This window comes from Oryctolagus cuniculus, chromosome 4, assembly GCF_964237555.1.
Source record: "Oryctolagus cuniculus chromosome 4, mOryCun1.1, whole genome shotgun sequence".
Taxonomy (NCBI): Eukaryota; Metazoa; Chordata; class Mammalia; order Lagomorpha; family Leporidae; genus Oryctolagus; species Oryctolagus cuniculus.
The window spans coordinates 146257125-146271630 of NC_091435.1; the positions used below are offsets into that span (position 1 = coordinate 146257125).

The following is a 14506-nucleotide window of genomic DNA, read 5'->3' on the forward strand; positions in this document are numbered from 1 at the left end:
TGTTTTTCAGAGTTGCAGTCGGCACTTTGTACTTGGAAAACATGGGGTTGTGAGGAAGGCTGGAGGTCACCCGTAGGCAGAGGAGCCTGCCCCCCCGCCGGGCAGAGTGGATGCAGGGTTGGTGCCATCTGCCGCTTCCTGCGGGGACACCCAGCTCCAGGTGCCCTGCTCAGCTGCGGGAGTTTCATTTAGAGACAGATAGGCAGGGTTGTGCACACAGACAGGCTCCTGGAGAGCTGAGTTACCACGGCCCAGCCTTGAGCCTGCCGGGAAGTAACTTCATGAAGAATCAGTGAAATCTGTGAGCATGCATTGGGTTCAAGGTGACTGATGGCCAACGTGCATGGCTTCAGCTATTAGTTTGTTTATTCCACAGATTTACCGTGTGACGACTGTGCCCCAGGCCTGCAGAGTCAGCCATGAATTAGACACGCTCCCTGGCTCGTGAGCTCCCAGGACTAGAGACCCATGGACAGACCACTCTACTACTTTGAGTTGCACACCAGGACAACGAGAAGCACAGGGGATCGAGGGGCCATGGACGAGGGGCAGCTCACCCAAGAGGGAGACCCCAGGATGTTTGCAAGTGGAGCTGAGGCTCCAAGCATGGCCAGGAAGCAGCCAGGAGAGAGCAGCGGGGGTCAGAGACCTGAATGCCCTGGCAGGTATTACATAGAGGGTGTCGGGAAATGGAAAGGAAAGTGAGACGAATTTGTAGGTTTCCAAATTTCCCTACTGCAATGCTGTCCTCGGCATTTTGCCATACCCATGTTTTAATTGTACTGTTATTTAGTTACCTATTTTTTTTTTTTGCTTAAAACCAAGTCACAGGTTTACCCAAATAAACTTATTTTGAAAGAAAACCTCAGAATATCTATGAAAAAATATACACACATTTATGCCAGGTAAACTTCTCCTACATAAAAATAAATGAGCATAAAACTCTATGTATAACTATTGTAATTTTAAAGAACCTGGACACATGTATCCTCAAACCTTCTCACCCACTCATTATACACACTGCACACTTCTAGAAACCCAGCCAGGTTGGCCCTCGAGGAGGCTTTGTGGTTACAAGACAATCTGAACAGTTATTTAGCTGAAGACGGTTCTTCGTATTGACTGATAGGCCCAGAAATTGGGCCTGAGTCAAAAAAAGAAGACGAGATTTGGCTTAGTACCAGGAAGGAAAGGCTGCCCGTTCGTTTGACTGAGCAAGAAATGTGCCCTGTGCAACGCTTGGAAGAGAAGCTTCCGGAATCCAACCATTGGCCCAACATGACAAGCAGCCCGAGAAACCACCCAGGAGCAAGGCAAAGCTCAGGTCCAATCTTTGCAAACATGCAAGATGAAGGTCAGCAATGATTAAGATGACAGATACACACAGCTGAGACTTTCACAAAAACCCCAGATCCACAGAGGTTAAGGATTAACCTTTATCAGAAGGCAAGAAGACTTTTTACAACAAACGTAGGCACTGATTCACTTCCTATTTTTGGGTTCTGTTTCCAAATCTTCAGAAGCAAAATAAACTAACCGATAGCAGCCATCATGTATGAAGCAATCCTTAAGAACCTGGCACCAGGGGCTGGCGCTGTAGTATAGTGGGTAAAGCCACAGCCAGCAATGCCGGCATCCCATATGGGCACTGGTTCGAGTCCTGGCTGCTCCACTTTGAATCCAGCTCTCTGCTATGGACTGGGAAAGCAGTAGAAGATGGCCCAAGTGCTTGGGCCGCAGCACCTGCGTGGGAGACCATGGGGAGGCTCCAGGCTCCTGGCTTTGGATTGGCACAGCTCTGACCGTTGTGGCCAATTGGAGAATGAATCAGTGGATGGGAGATTTATCTCTCTGCCTCTCTTTCTCTCTGTGTAACTCTGAATTTCAAACAAATGAATAAATCTTAAAAAAAAAGAACCTGGCACTAGACTGTGTGATTAGTATGCAGGCCATCCTTTTGCCTTGCAAACATATTGTGGGGTTCAGATAATATAACCCCCATTTTACAGGGTGGCGATAACCACCTGGCCATGGGACAGGACCGTGGGACAGGACACTGGGAGTTCCTAGAGGACATCTGGTGCAGGTGGCAGCTTGAGGGCACCGAGAGCCCACGTCAGGGACATAACCTGGGATCTACCCCTGGCTCGTCACTGTCACTTAGTGTAAGCCTCACTAGTGAGATTTCAAAATTTTATTTATTTATTTATTTATTTATTTATTTATTTATTTATTTATTTATATTTGAAGGGCAGAGAGACAAAAAAACAAAGACAGACAGAGATGTTAGCTAATTTTCAAAATGGTATAAGAATAAGTGTTGTTGGGGCCAGCACTGTGGCATAATAAGCTAAGCTTCTGCCTGTGGGCCAGCATCCCACATAGGTACCAACTCTTGTTCCAGCTGCTCCACCTCTGATCCAGCTCCCCATGCTGGTGGCCTGGGAAAAGCAGTGAAGGATGATCCAGGTTCTTGGGCCCCGGCAGCCATGTGGGAGATCCTAATCATTGTCCATGTGGGAGACCCGGATGGGATGAAGCTCCTGGCTCCTGGCATTGTCCTGGCTCAGCCCTGGTGGTTGCAGCCACTTATGGAGTGAACCAGTGGACAGACGATCTCTCTCTCTCTCTCTCTTCCCATCTATTCCTCTCTGTGGCTCTTTCAAATAAATAAATAAATTTTTTTTAAAAAAATCATAATTGTTCTTACCACTTATATTATTGAATTTGTTAATTACTTTTAAGAACTTCTCAAGTGGCCATAATTTCAGTCCGCACTCCGGGATCACTTCCTGTAATTAGTTGATAGAAAGACTCAGTGTAAATTCTAAACATAGAACACTTCCTGCTGTCATCGTTATACCCAAACCTGGTATGGGGGCCTTAATCAGCTTATCTTCCACTGTAAAGCTCCTGGCTGTGGTCAGAAAGCCCTGGGAGTGTCTTTGATCAAACAGGGAAAGCCCAGTTGGACAGCCAACCCTGCTGCCCCAGAGCCAGGCGCTTGTGTGCCAAACCTTTCTTAGTTTGAGCTCGGTGGGTGTGGATGATGAGACGGGCAGTCGCTCCAGCATGGGGGCTCCTGAAGACTCGACACAGAACCACGGCTCTCCAGCCAAGGGTGGACCAGCCTCTCAGAACAGAACCACGGCTCTCCAGCCAAGGGTGGACCAGCCTCTCAGATCTGGAACAGTCTGCTCCGTGCATACGGCTTGGGCGTAGGACCCTCTCTCTGTCCTTCGTTTCCTGCCCACGCCCACAGTGCAGAGAGATGGAGCCTGGAGCTTACAGGCAATGGCTCACCTTGCTCATCCAACAGATTCCACAGCATCTGAGTGGGGAGAGCCCGCTGTGCACCTGCCGGACTGTGTTCCACGGGAAGAAAGAAACTCGTGAGCACAGCCCCAGCGCCCCACCCCACCCAGGCCCGGTGTTTCCCAGCTTCGATGCTGGGGAAGCTGAGCTGGAAAGGCACTGGTGGCCTGCTTAGGGACTCCCCGTCGTTGATCTGAACAGTCAAGCTCTGCCTGATCTTTCTGACTTACCGTGCCGGCTGTCTGCCCGGCCTCCTGGCCTGTGTCGTGGCACTGCAGTCAGAGACCAGTTGGCTTCTGTGTTTCCCCGTGACCACAGCCTACACCCTCAAGCAGGCTTACGCTTACCCTGCTGGGCTGTGTCTTCTTCACCTTGAGGGCAGGGCTGTGCTGACTTCGTTTAATATTCTTAGCAGCCTGCAAAGCCCCTGGAGCCCAGCAGCAACCCAAGGCATGTTTGTTGAGAGGAAGGGTGGAGCCTTGCTTGCAATTACCAGGTGCAGCACCCCAGCCTCCGCCCCTAGTCCCTGGGACTTGGGGGCCCTATCCCTGGGCTCTGCCCAGTGGCTGAGATTCTGACCCTGATGCACAAATGTTCCAATTCCACATGCTGTAGAGTGGTTCTATGGCCAGGCTCTTCTACCCATTAATCTGTCCTCAAACTCTCCCTTGGCTGCCCAGGGCTACTACATGCTGGGGCCCCTCCCTGAGGACCCCCTCCCATGTGTGTCCTTGGGCTTCTCTCTCTGCTCCTAGTCCCAGAAGTTGTCTATTCCTTAACTCCAAATCTCCAAGACTGCTCCTGCTGGTCCTCCCATAAACATTTCTTCCATGCAGACCCTGAACTGGGTGTCAGAGGTACAAAGGTGAGTATGGCAGGAAGTTTGGCTGAAGAGCTGGGCACAGCCTTCCTATCCACCATCAGAAACACATGCTCTGTCTTGTCGGGCAGCCACGGCTGGGTTCTGAGCAGGAGAGGGGCGACAGGCTTGGGCATCCCTTGCTCACTGTCCGCGGACCTGCTTTATCAGATTTGGGTGGGCTCCACCTTGTCACTCCAGCACTGCTACAGCAATGCCCAAGAGCTTGACATAGGAGGCCACGTGAACTAGGCTGATTAGATTGCGGGGGGATTGGAAAGTGCACTCAAGTTCCAGCAGGAATTGTGTCACTCTTCATTCCATTCATCCCCCAAACGGAATCAGAATTGTGCACCTGAAGCCCCATCATCCCGCCCCCTCCCTGCACTCCATGCCTCCTTGGGGCTGGACCTGCTCAGTTATCCTCCTTCTCTTTCTCTCTCCCCATAGATTCTTTTTCATTAGCTTCGAAACCTTCTCCAGTCTTTCCACTAAAAGATAACAAAATAACCAAGAGGAGCCTGGGCCAGCTGCACCCTGATTTTCCTTCTTCCCTTTGAAATTAATCTTCTGGAAAGATGGTGATGCCCTCTCGTTCCCCAATCCAGCCTGCCTCCTACACCACCATCTCTCCGGTGAAGCAGCCCTTAGGAAAGTCACCAATACCTTCTGTGCTAAACTCGCAGGTGGATTTCAGCCCGCAGAGGCAGCGTGGGGTCTCAGCTGCCGTGTCCTCCCTGACCTGGTCTTCTTCTCCAGCTCGGGCACCGCACGCTCTCTCTGTGGTGGAAGTGTCAGCACAGACTCCTCTGTGAGGCTTCCTTGGCCTGGGCAACTCTTGTTTTTTTAAGATTTTTTTTATTTACTTGAGAAGTAGAGTTATAGACAATGAGAGGGAGAGACAGAGAGAAAGGTCTTCCTTCCACTGGTTCACTCCGCAGGTGGCCGCAATGGCTGGAGTTGCACCGATCGGAAACCAGGAGTCAAGAGCTTCTTCCAGGTCTCCCTTGCAGGTACAGGGGCCAAGGACTTGGGCCATCTTCTACTGCTTTCCCAGGCCATAGCAGAGAGCTGGATTGGAAGAGGGTGGGCAAGGTCTAGAACCAGTGCCCATATGGGATGCCGGCGCCTCAGGTGGAGAATTAACCCGCTGCACCACAGAGCCAGCCCCGGACTGGGCAACCCTTAAGTGTGGCTATTTCTCAGGGTTCCAGGGAGGGCTCATTTCTCACATCTGCATACCACTGGCCTGTGGCTTTAACAAGGACAGCTCCCAGATCTGCATTATCAGCACAATCTTTTTCTTTCTTTCTTTCTTTTTTGAAAAAAATTATTTTTATTTATTTGAAAGTCAGAGTTACATAGAGAGAGGAGAGGCAGAGAGAGAGAGAGAGAGAGAGAGAGAGAGAGAGAGAGGCAGAGAAAGAGAGAGGTCCTCCATCTGATGGTTCATTCCCCAATTGGCCACAATGGCCAGAGCTGTGCCGATCTGAAGCCAGGAGCCAGGAGCTTCTTCCAGGTCTCCCACGCGGGTACAGGGACCCAAGGACTTGGGCCATCTTCTACTGCTTTCCCAGGCCATAGCAGAGAGCTGGATTGGAAGAGGAGCAGCCGGGACTAGAACCAGTTCCCATATGTGATGCCGGTGCTTCAGGCCAGGGCATTAACCCGCTGTGCCACAGCGTTGGCCCCATCAGCATAATCTTGATGCTGAATTGTGGACCATTGTATCCAATGGCCAAATTCCTATTACCCCAGGCCCCCTCCACAACCACCACCAGCACCTTCCTCCTTCTGCATTCCTTCTCTCAGTGAATGGTATCAAAATCCAATCAGCTGCTCAAACCAGAGACGTGGGTGTCAACATCGTCTCTGCCCTAACTACCTCCGACAGCAAATCCACTCCCCTTTCTGCTGACCTCTCCTCCTCCACATTCCTTGGGTCAACCCCACTTTCTCCATCCCACTGCTACTTCCACACCTTTGCCCAGGACACCTCCATCCTCTGCCTAGAGTATTGCCCCCAGCTCCCTCTCAGTCTCCCCGAAGCAGGTCCAGCTCTTGCCGTTCCATTGCCATTTCATGGGCAGAGGGATCTGTATGACACAGAATCCCCTGGCTTCGACCCCCGTCTACTCCTTGCATTCAGAGTAACACCCATATTCCTTATCATCGCTTTCATGATCTTGCTGGGCTTACCCCTCCAGCCACCCCCATCCAGTGCTATATTCCCCAGCCCACCCACACCCCAGCCCTTGAACCTCTTCCCTGTCCCCTTAACACCCAACCCCAAATGTGGCAGCTCTTCTCAGTCCTCCGGTCCTGGGTGAGCAGAGCCCCTCGGCGATGCTTTCCTTGGCCACCTGGGACAGCAGCAATGCCCTTCCCTGCACTGCCGTACCCATGCTTGCTTCCCTGCTGGGGCGATTTGCAAAGCTGGGCTCTGCTATAAGGATGGCATCTTGTTCTGTCTCAGAAAACCATCTCAAGAGCTGCAGTAGCTGCCCATGTTTATGCAGATATGGGTTTAAAACAAGCCCAGCGGAGGAAACCAACATCTTCCTGGGGCGAAGAGAGGTTGCCTCCTTTAAAACCAAACAGCATAGGCTGAGTATCTCCGTAGCTCACAGGAGCTTATGTGCCCATCATTTTTTTCTCTTTTTTTTCTTTTTGATTTCTGTATCCTTCCACTGAGTGGGAGGCTACAGGAATTCTCATGGTAGCACTGGCTGCAGAGAGGCCATAGGACTCTTAGAAGAATGTCTTAGCAGAGAGGGAGCTGTAGAAACCACTATGACTGTCCCTGAACAGACAGACAGCACCCGGCAGCCACAGCCACAGTCTGCTCTCGGAAGCGTGGGCCGTGCTCTGCCCCTGCTCTCCACTGCCCTTCAGCTTTGTCTCTGCGGTACCAGGAACAGCATCAAATTAATTTCTGCCTCCTGGGGCCTGTGCACAGTGACTGATGCTCAGTGGGAGGCTGCTTCACCCCGGGGCTGCAGCTCTGGGGAAGAGGATGACAACGCATGAACGATTCAGACAGGGTTGAAAAGGAGTGTTTTCAACTTCACAAAACTAAAATTAGAATAGACCACGATTGATAGCAGTTAAGAGTAATTGAGAAAGATCCCAACTAAATACCCAGGGATTAATTTATTTTAAAGCATGCTGCTTAAGGTCATGCACTTCTGCAGGTGACACAATGACAAGCTAAACTTTCTCAGTTATTATTTCAGCCTCCAAACACCTACTGAGAACCTTTCCTGGGTCAGGCAGTGGTGTGTTGAGTGCTGGGGACAGAGGTGAGAATGCTGTGCCCAGTGTGCCTTGTGTCTCTACTCAGGGAATTGCTGGAAGGTACTGGCTGGGATGGTATGAGCCAAGACACGATTTCTCACAATGTGGGAAGGCATCCAGGGGATGTGATACCAAGACCAGCCCAAGCTTAAGGCAGGAGCAGGGAGAGGACTCTTCCGTCTCTCACTCACCTCCGCCCAACAGGTGTGTCCCTCACAAGCGCCCGGAAATGGCATCTGTAGGATACATCAGCCCATCCCACCAGGGCCTCCGGTCTCAGCCAAGGCTCGAGACTTTGCTTTTAGACCTATGTGCACCTGCTCTCATTTGGAAGCTGCTGGTCTCACGAAACGTCCTGGTAGTGAACAAGGTCACCATTTGACCTCAGTCAACTCACACGACCTTCCCCCTGGACAACTTTCTGTGACCTTAGGGATTCCCCTGTGCCACCAGCCCAACCCCCAGTCCCGCTGACATCTTGAACGACACAGTACCTCGGGCGACTTCTGAGAACGACCGTGCAACTCCTCTATGAACTGCAAGCTTGAAGCTCTGTAGCGCTCACCCTGACTGAAGCTTCAGGCCTCTGGGCACTGCGTGTCTTTGAGATTGCTGGGTGCTGACCGTTGGCTGCTGTTACCCTGGTAATAGCTGTGCCTCCCCCCTCACTTCCCTTGCTAGGGACTAATCACGCCCTCAGCCAGTTGGTGCTGGAGCAGTTACGATTTTTACATGATGATGAAATCCCAAACACACTCACATGGGCCTTCCTAGAACTGTACAATGCAGCCCTCACATTCTGGCATCTTTAATAGATTCCCTGTAGATTCTCTCATTCCTGCTGTGTCTCACTCTGGCCTCAGGACTGCTGGCATCCTATGCCTCCTTTGCTACTTGTCTCTCTTCTCAAGGACACTTTTCCTCCTCAGCAGACTGCAATGATCCCAGGAGACCTCAGTGAGCACCCAGGGACCAGGGTCTGCACACCGTGTGGAGGTGGGAGGTGGCAGCAAGCACAGACTCTTAGTGGTACATGAGCCTGTTTGATATCTGGACTTCAGGGATCTCTGAGTGATGCAATAAACACAGGCTCTGTAGATGTGTGGGTTCCCTGCCCCCTGCCTGTCATTCCCTTCTTTGAGTGTCACGGGTGGGGAGAGGGTGCAGGGAGGTGGAGCCTAACCTCCATGGCTTCTCCACAGCTGCTTCTATTACCATCTCCCGCCTGCCTCTGTGTGGTCCCCACCCACTTGATCTTGGTGGTCCACCTGCTGTGATCCATGCTCTGGGCTCTGTGGGACAGATTCCTACTCCTTGGCCTGGCTCTCAGGGTCACAGGCCACTGACCACTGTGAAAAGTGTGGGGCTTTTTAAATCTAATTTACTTATTTGATAGGCAGAGAGGTAAAAAAAAAAAAAAAAAAAAAAAAAAAAAAAAAAAAAAAAAAAAACAAACCAGGGGGGAGAGAGAGAGAGAGAGCGATATCTCCCGTCTACTGGTTCACTCCCCAAATGCTCCCAACAACTAGCGCTGGCTGCAGCAGGGCTGGGGCAGAAGCCGGGAACCCAATCTGGGTCTTCCACGTGGAGAGCTAACCCTCAGTGGCTGCCACTTCCCCAGCCAGGGGCTTTGGGCCCATTACCACCTGTTCTCAAGAAGGCAGGGTAGTGCAGTGCAGTGCTACTCAAGCTGTGCCTCTGGACTTGCAGCAGGTGCACCCCTTGGAGACTCAGGAGAAGTGCAAGGCCTGCCTCAGCTTCCTGTCCAGAACCCAGAGAGGGAGCCCGTGACCTGTGTTGGAGCACAGGGATGCTAGAGCACCAGTGTTGGGCCTGGGAGACCCCTCGGGGTGGTGGCTCACAGCAGGGAGTCATATCGCCAATCATGGAAATCCTAGTTCCTCCATCAAGTGACCTGGGAAGGGAATTTGTCTATTGGTTTCCTAAAACTGGGGATAACGAAGCACCTGAAGAACCCGTTACCCATTCACAAGGTGATGGTGAGAGAGGGAGTGCAGACACGGAAAGCACTCAGAAAAATGCCTGGTCCAGAGAACCCAGCCAGGAACGCCAGGTACTCTTTACCAGAGGTACCTATTACTTTCCTGTTACTCACATGAGGAAGCGGGGGCCCGCAGAGGCTGGGCCCTGCGCTAGGGGTCGTGTGTGAGGTCTCACTCACTAGTGCCGCCCCTCACTCCCTTTCACGCACCCCTGCTCTGCAGTTCATCCGCAGCATGGGCTTGGGGCAGCCTGGGGTCCCATGCTGAACAGGGCACCTGGGTGGCAGGAATGGGGGTGGCCTCCCCTGAAGTCTGTGCCTTGGGGTCCCTGGCCATGGCTCTGCTGACCCCTCACACTGTCTTCCGATATACTTTTTCTCGCTCTCCTTTCCACCAAACCAAAGGGCTTGGTGTGACTTTGATCTTGACCCTGCGTATTCCACAAGCCAGAAAGTGGGTCAGCCTTGCTGGAGGCACAGTGAGGGTGCAGGGTTACAGGATGCTGCCTGCCTGAGGAACCTGGTGACAATTAAGACTCATTCCTGTGGAAAATTGAGAGTGGATGAAGCAAACTGCCCAGGCTTGTAAGATACTTCGTGGACTGAAGTCTTTGGAGTAATTAGTAAGTTGCACATGGAATTGGTAAGCGATTAATGCAGGCAAGTTTTGGTGTCTACCCGCCTGCCTGGCCTCTGCACCCACACATGAACCTGCTGGGCCTTTGTCCATCTTCTCCTGGGGTCAAGCCCCTGGGAGAGCTTTAAGGCACACTCTCCTGGGTTGGAGCTGCACCCCTAGGGGTCCCGGCCTCTTTGAGAGGCCTTCCTGCTATAGGAATCTTGGCTGGTGACTTCAGATGGTAAGAACCGCCCAAGGTCAGAGTTACCCAGAACCAGGGCAAAGGCTGATGCTGCCTGAGTATGTATTCAGTGGGCTCCTTGGGAACCACAGCTCTTGGCTGTCTCACTTCCCCTCCCCCCAGCCGCCAGCTACATGCTCCCAGTCACAGTCCAGGCAAGCTTTAATGGCTTTTCTATAATCAGGCTGGGTGTGAATCACACTAAAATCAGGGCTGAGTGTGTCATTGGCCATCGTGTGACTTCTCACATCGCCAGTGCATTCAGCTTTTCCTTCTCCATGCCAGGGAGTCTAATATACTTTTCTTCTTGGCAGCCGTGGGTTCAGGGACCGGCTCCTCTCTCCCACGTTAGGGGAAGGGAGGAGGAAGGTGGCTGAGGATTCTCCCCATGGGGGACAACCCACCGGGGACCCAGCGACACACACTCTGACGCCATTCTATGTAAACCCAGACATGCTTCTGCTCACTTTAATTAGACAGATAAAATTAGCAAGGAGCTTAAGGTCAAAGGAAAAATTAAAAACATTTCAATGTTAGGTGGAATTTACAAAAGTGAATCGAACAATGAGGTACAATAAGGAATGCAAAGAGAAACACAGACACATCTGAAACATTCCTCGAACGCCACGCGGCTTACGCCAGTCCACAGGTAAGGCAAGATGGACTCTCCCCCGCCCCCTCTTGATGGCACACTCCCCGGATGTGGAAGAACATTCTCCAGAAACACTTCCCTTCCGATTTCTTCAGGTGGCACCCACAGGAATCACTCAGTCAGCATCATTCCAGAATGGCCCGCACTGCACCCAATTCAAACCGCTCACCTGTTTCCTGTCTGAATGTGTAAACTCTTGGGCGTTTGGCTTTCCCCTTCTCATAGTAATCCCCCCACCCTCACCTCTCTTCCCACAGAGCTGAGAGGCCACTGGGCCGACCCCCAGCACATTCCGGCCCCTCTGGATATCCCAGAGCAAAGACGTCCCGGTTCTTGTTTCTTATTCACATCTGTTACGCACAAGCACAATCACTGTGGAACGCAGACATACAGAGGCGTGCTCTCGCACACGGAAACAGGTTTTTCTATTTTTTTCCCCAATTTGTGGTTTCTTTTTCCTTTTTGCAGAAAATGCAAACAAAAGAAAAACAAGGTTTTCAATTGAAGGTACATCGCTTCTTCAATATGAAGACATTAATTGAATTGGTTGGATCCCCATGCAGTGGTCAGCAACGTCCTTTGGCAACTGACAGAACGAGATCTGGAGACTCGGGAGCTGGGTTTTTGTGTGTGTGTGTTCCGAGACATTTCCCGACACGAGCCAGGGGCGAAGGGCGAGGCGGCTGGGAGAGGAAGGGGCTCGCGGGGAGCAGAGCGCAAGGAGAAAAGAAAAGAATGTCATTGGTGGGGAAGAAACTGGAACAGGGCGTCTGTCCCCTCCCTCCACCTCCACCTCCTTCCCTTCTTCCTGCCGCAGCCCGGGACGGTGGGGGCTCAGCTCAGGCCGCTGCCCCCGAGGCATAGTGCGTGGTCTTCACTTCCGCTGAACGTCACCTTTTTAGACTTTTGTTGGGAGGTACTTGGCTTCCCGCGGCGGCGCACGCGTGCTTCCGTGCGGAGGAACCCGGGTTGCCTCCCCAGCCGCAGGTCTAGTTCATGCTTTGCTGATGGGAGTGCACGTGTCAGCTGAGAAGCCAGGCTTTCCAGCGTGTTCCGCGGGGGTCCGCCTCTGCTTCCCCCTGACTCTGGTCCTTTGCCTTCCTTGCCTCCCCCCACCCCGAGAACACGCGAGTTGTCAGGCCATCGCCGTCGGTGACTGACTCATCTGGACCCGCATCGAATGAATGCTGTTCAGGATCTTCTTCTGGTGGCCTGCCAGGGTGACCCCTATTCTCAGAAGGTCTCTAGGAGGGGAAAAAGGCAGAGAGGAAGCCGCGTTAGTGTCCGGGCAGCTTCTCCCGGGTCCCAGCTCATTGCCCAAGGCACGCTTGGCTGATGGTCGGTGAGGCAAGCAAAAGAGTTCAGGTCCAACCACCCCACACTTTCCCAGGCTTTCGGCAAACTCCCAGTTGGGCATTCTCTCCTTCAGTCCCGCATTCCCTACACAAGGGCTCTAATGCCTTCCCCAGCTCTGCCTCCCCCAACTCAGACCATCCTGGCTGGACCGTGTCTACTTGCTGGAGACGTGTTCCCTGCACGGATGCTGGAGAAGTCCCTTCACTGTGTCCGTGACCCCAGCGGACTCTAATGTTCCTCTGTGATTATCTTTTAGCACTTGGAGTGCAGGGAGTCCGTGGGGCTTCAGCTATTCTGTGGAGCTCCTGCCTAAATTAGCGGTCCCCCACTGAGACTGAAAAGATGCGGGGCTTGCCTGGTCTTCTGATGTTTTCCCCTGAGTTTCCATTTTCTGCCTCTGTTTGAATTTTAATGTCATGCATTTTTTAAGAAGGGTGATCTCAAAATAACTTTAAAGTATCTGCCCAAGCAGGAATCTGAGGAATAAGCCTGGGCTAGGGGCTTGGCTTGGATTTATCTTTGAGCTCTGAGTATTAACACGAACAAGTTCATAGCTTGCATCTGACCTTGGGGAGACGGGCGCGTGATTCCTTAGTTAATAATAAATAACAACTGTTTGAGCGCATCCTGTGCACCCTATCCTATCTTCCTGCAATGCTATGGGAAGCGTTTCATAAGAATTGAGAAACTACTGCAAAGTCGATGATAAGAAAAATTTAGCAGCAAGCATTTCTTGCTGTGCAACCTGTGGGCAGGAAATGGGCCAAATGTTTTGCATGTACTCTTCCATTTACCTCCCACGACAAACCAGTGAGAGGGGCACTGTTATTGTCTGTGCATTTGTAGCCAAGTCAAGTGGGGCTCAGAGAATTTAAGGATGTGCTTAAGAGCACCTGCTGAGTAAGCCCTGGTGGAGCTGGGGTTCCAGCACAAGCCTGTCTGGCCGTCAGTCCCTCCGCAAGGCAACTCTGGGCTCTTCTAAGGTCTTGGGCTCTTCTAAGGTCTCTGGCCACAGCACCACCGCTCACTCTGTACGCTGCCTACCAGACCCCGGTGGCCCCTGCTTCTGGGCTGGTTTCCTGTCCATAGAGTCTTAGTCCTCCTGCCACTCCACCCCTGCCAGCTGTACCGAACTCCCCAGGAGATGCAGCTGGCTGCGATCGGCAAATTATTGTCTGTGTCTTTTCAGCACACGCTGGAATTTGGGATTCACAAATTGCCCCACAATCTATATTTTATTGAGTTGCTCATTTTCTTTTTTTTTCCCCAGCTTTTATCTCTCAAGAAACAAACTGAATTGCTCAGTAGTATGTGGACGTGTTTCACTTTGAACCAAATCCCTTAATTTTCAGTTTGACTTTCTTTTGGTTGTCTTGTTCTTTTGCCTAAAGATTATTCCCAGACCAAGGGGATGGCTCCAGTGGATTCCTGCAGACACAAGTGGGGGGGTGGGGGTGGGAGGGTATCGCATGATGCATGTTCTCACGCTCACATGTGCAGGGTGCAGTGGGAGAGCAGGAGCCGTCCTGCCTTCACCAACACTCCTTCCTATTCCCGAACCCAGGCCCCTTGACCATTGGGAGGCACCCATTTCAGCTCTGCAAGGTGGGGAGAGCGGTTTGCCACTGGTGACAGCTCCTGTTTTATTTTATTTTATTTTATTGCTGTTTGACAGTCACTGGGAATGTCGGGGACTGTTCATTTTAGACACTACCAGGAAAGGAACCCAGATTTTTAGAAATGTACTCTGATAAGTAATGGATCCAAGGCTATATTCAATCATGTCATTGAAGAAAGTGGAGGTGCCATCATTTCTTTGGTTATTTTTAGTTTTTGGACAGGCTGAGAGACACACAGAGATTTGAGAGAGAGAGAGAGATAGAGAGAGAGGATGAATGTGAGCACATTCCCATCTGCTGGTTTATTCCCCAAATGCCCATGATAGCCAGGCTGGACCAGGGCAGAAACCAGGAGCCAGAAACTCAATCCAAGTCTCCCATGTGAGTAGCAGGAGCCCAGTGACTTGAGCCACCACTACTGCCTCCCCAGGGTCCGACTAGCAGAAAACTAGAGTGGAGCCAGACATCTTAAGTGCCAGACAGGACTCCAGGGAGCTTGACTGCAAAGCTGGCAGTGACAGGAAGCTGCCTCTCTGGGGGTACACC

The 14506-nt window shown here is 51.8% G+C and overlaps 1 protein-coding gene across 1 annotated transcript in view; it reads right to left on the minus strand.

Moving 5' to 3' along the window:
• Positions 1–10768: 10768 nt before the first annotated feature.
• The window catches only part of EPHB1 (EPH receptor B1), a 431842-nt gene continuing 428104 nt past the window's right edge, over positions 10769–14506 (minus strand). The window contains exon 16 of the mRNA XM_051818616.1: positions 10769–12229. Within this exon, the coding sequence (XP_051674576.1) occupies positions 12121–12229 (109 nt within the window). The 3' untranslated portion in view covers positions 10769–12120. The remainder of the gene's footprint in view (positions 12230–14506) is intronic.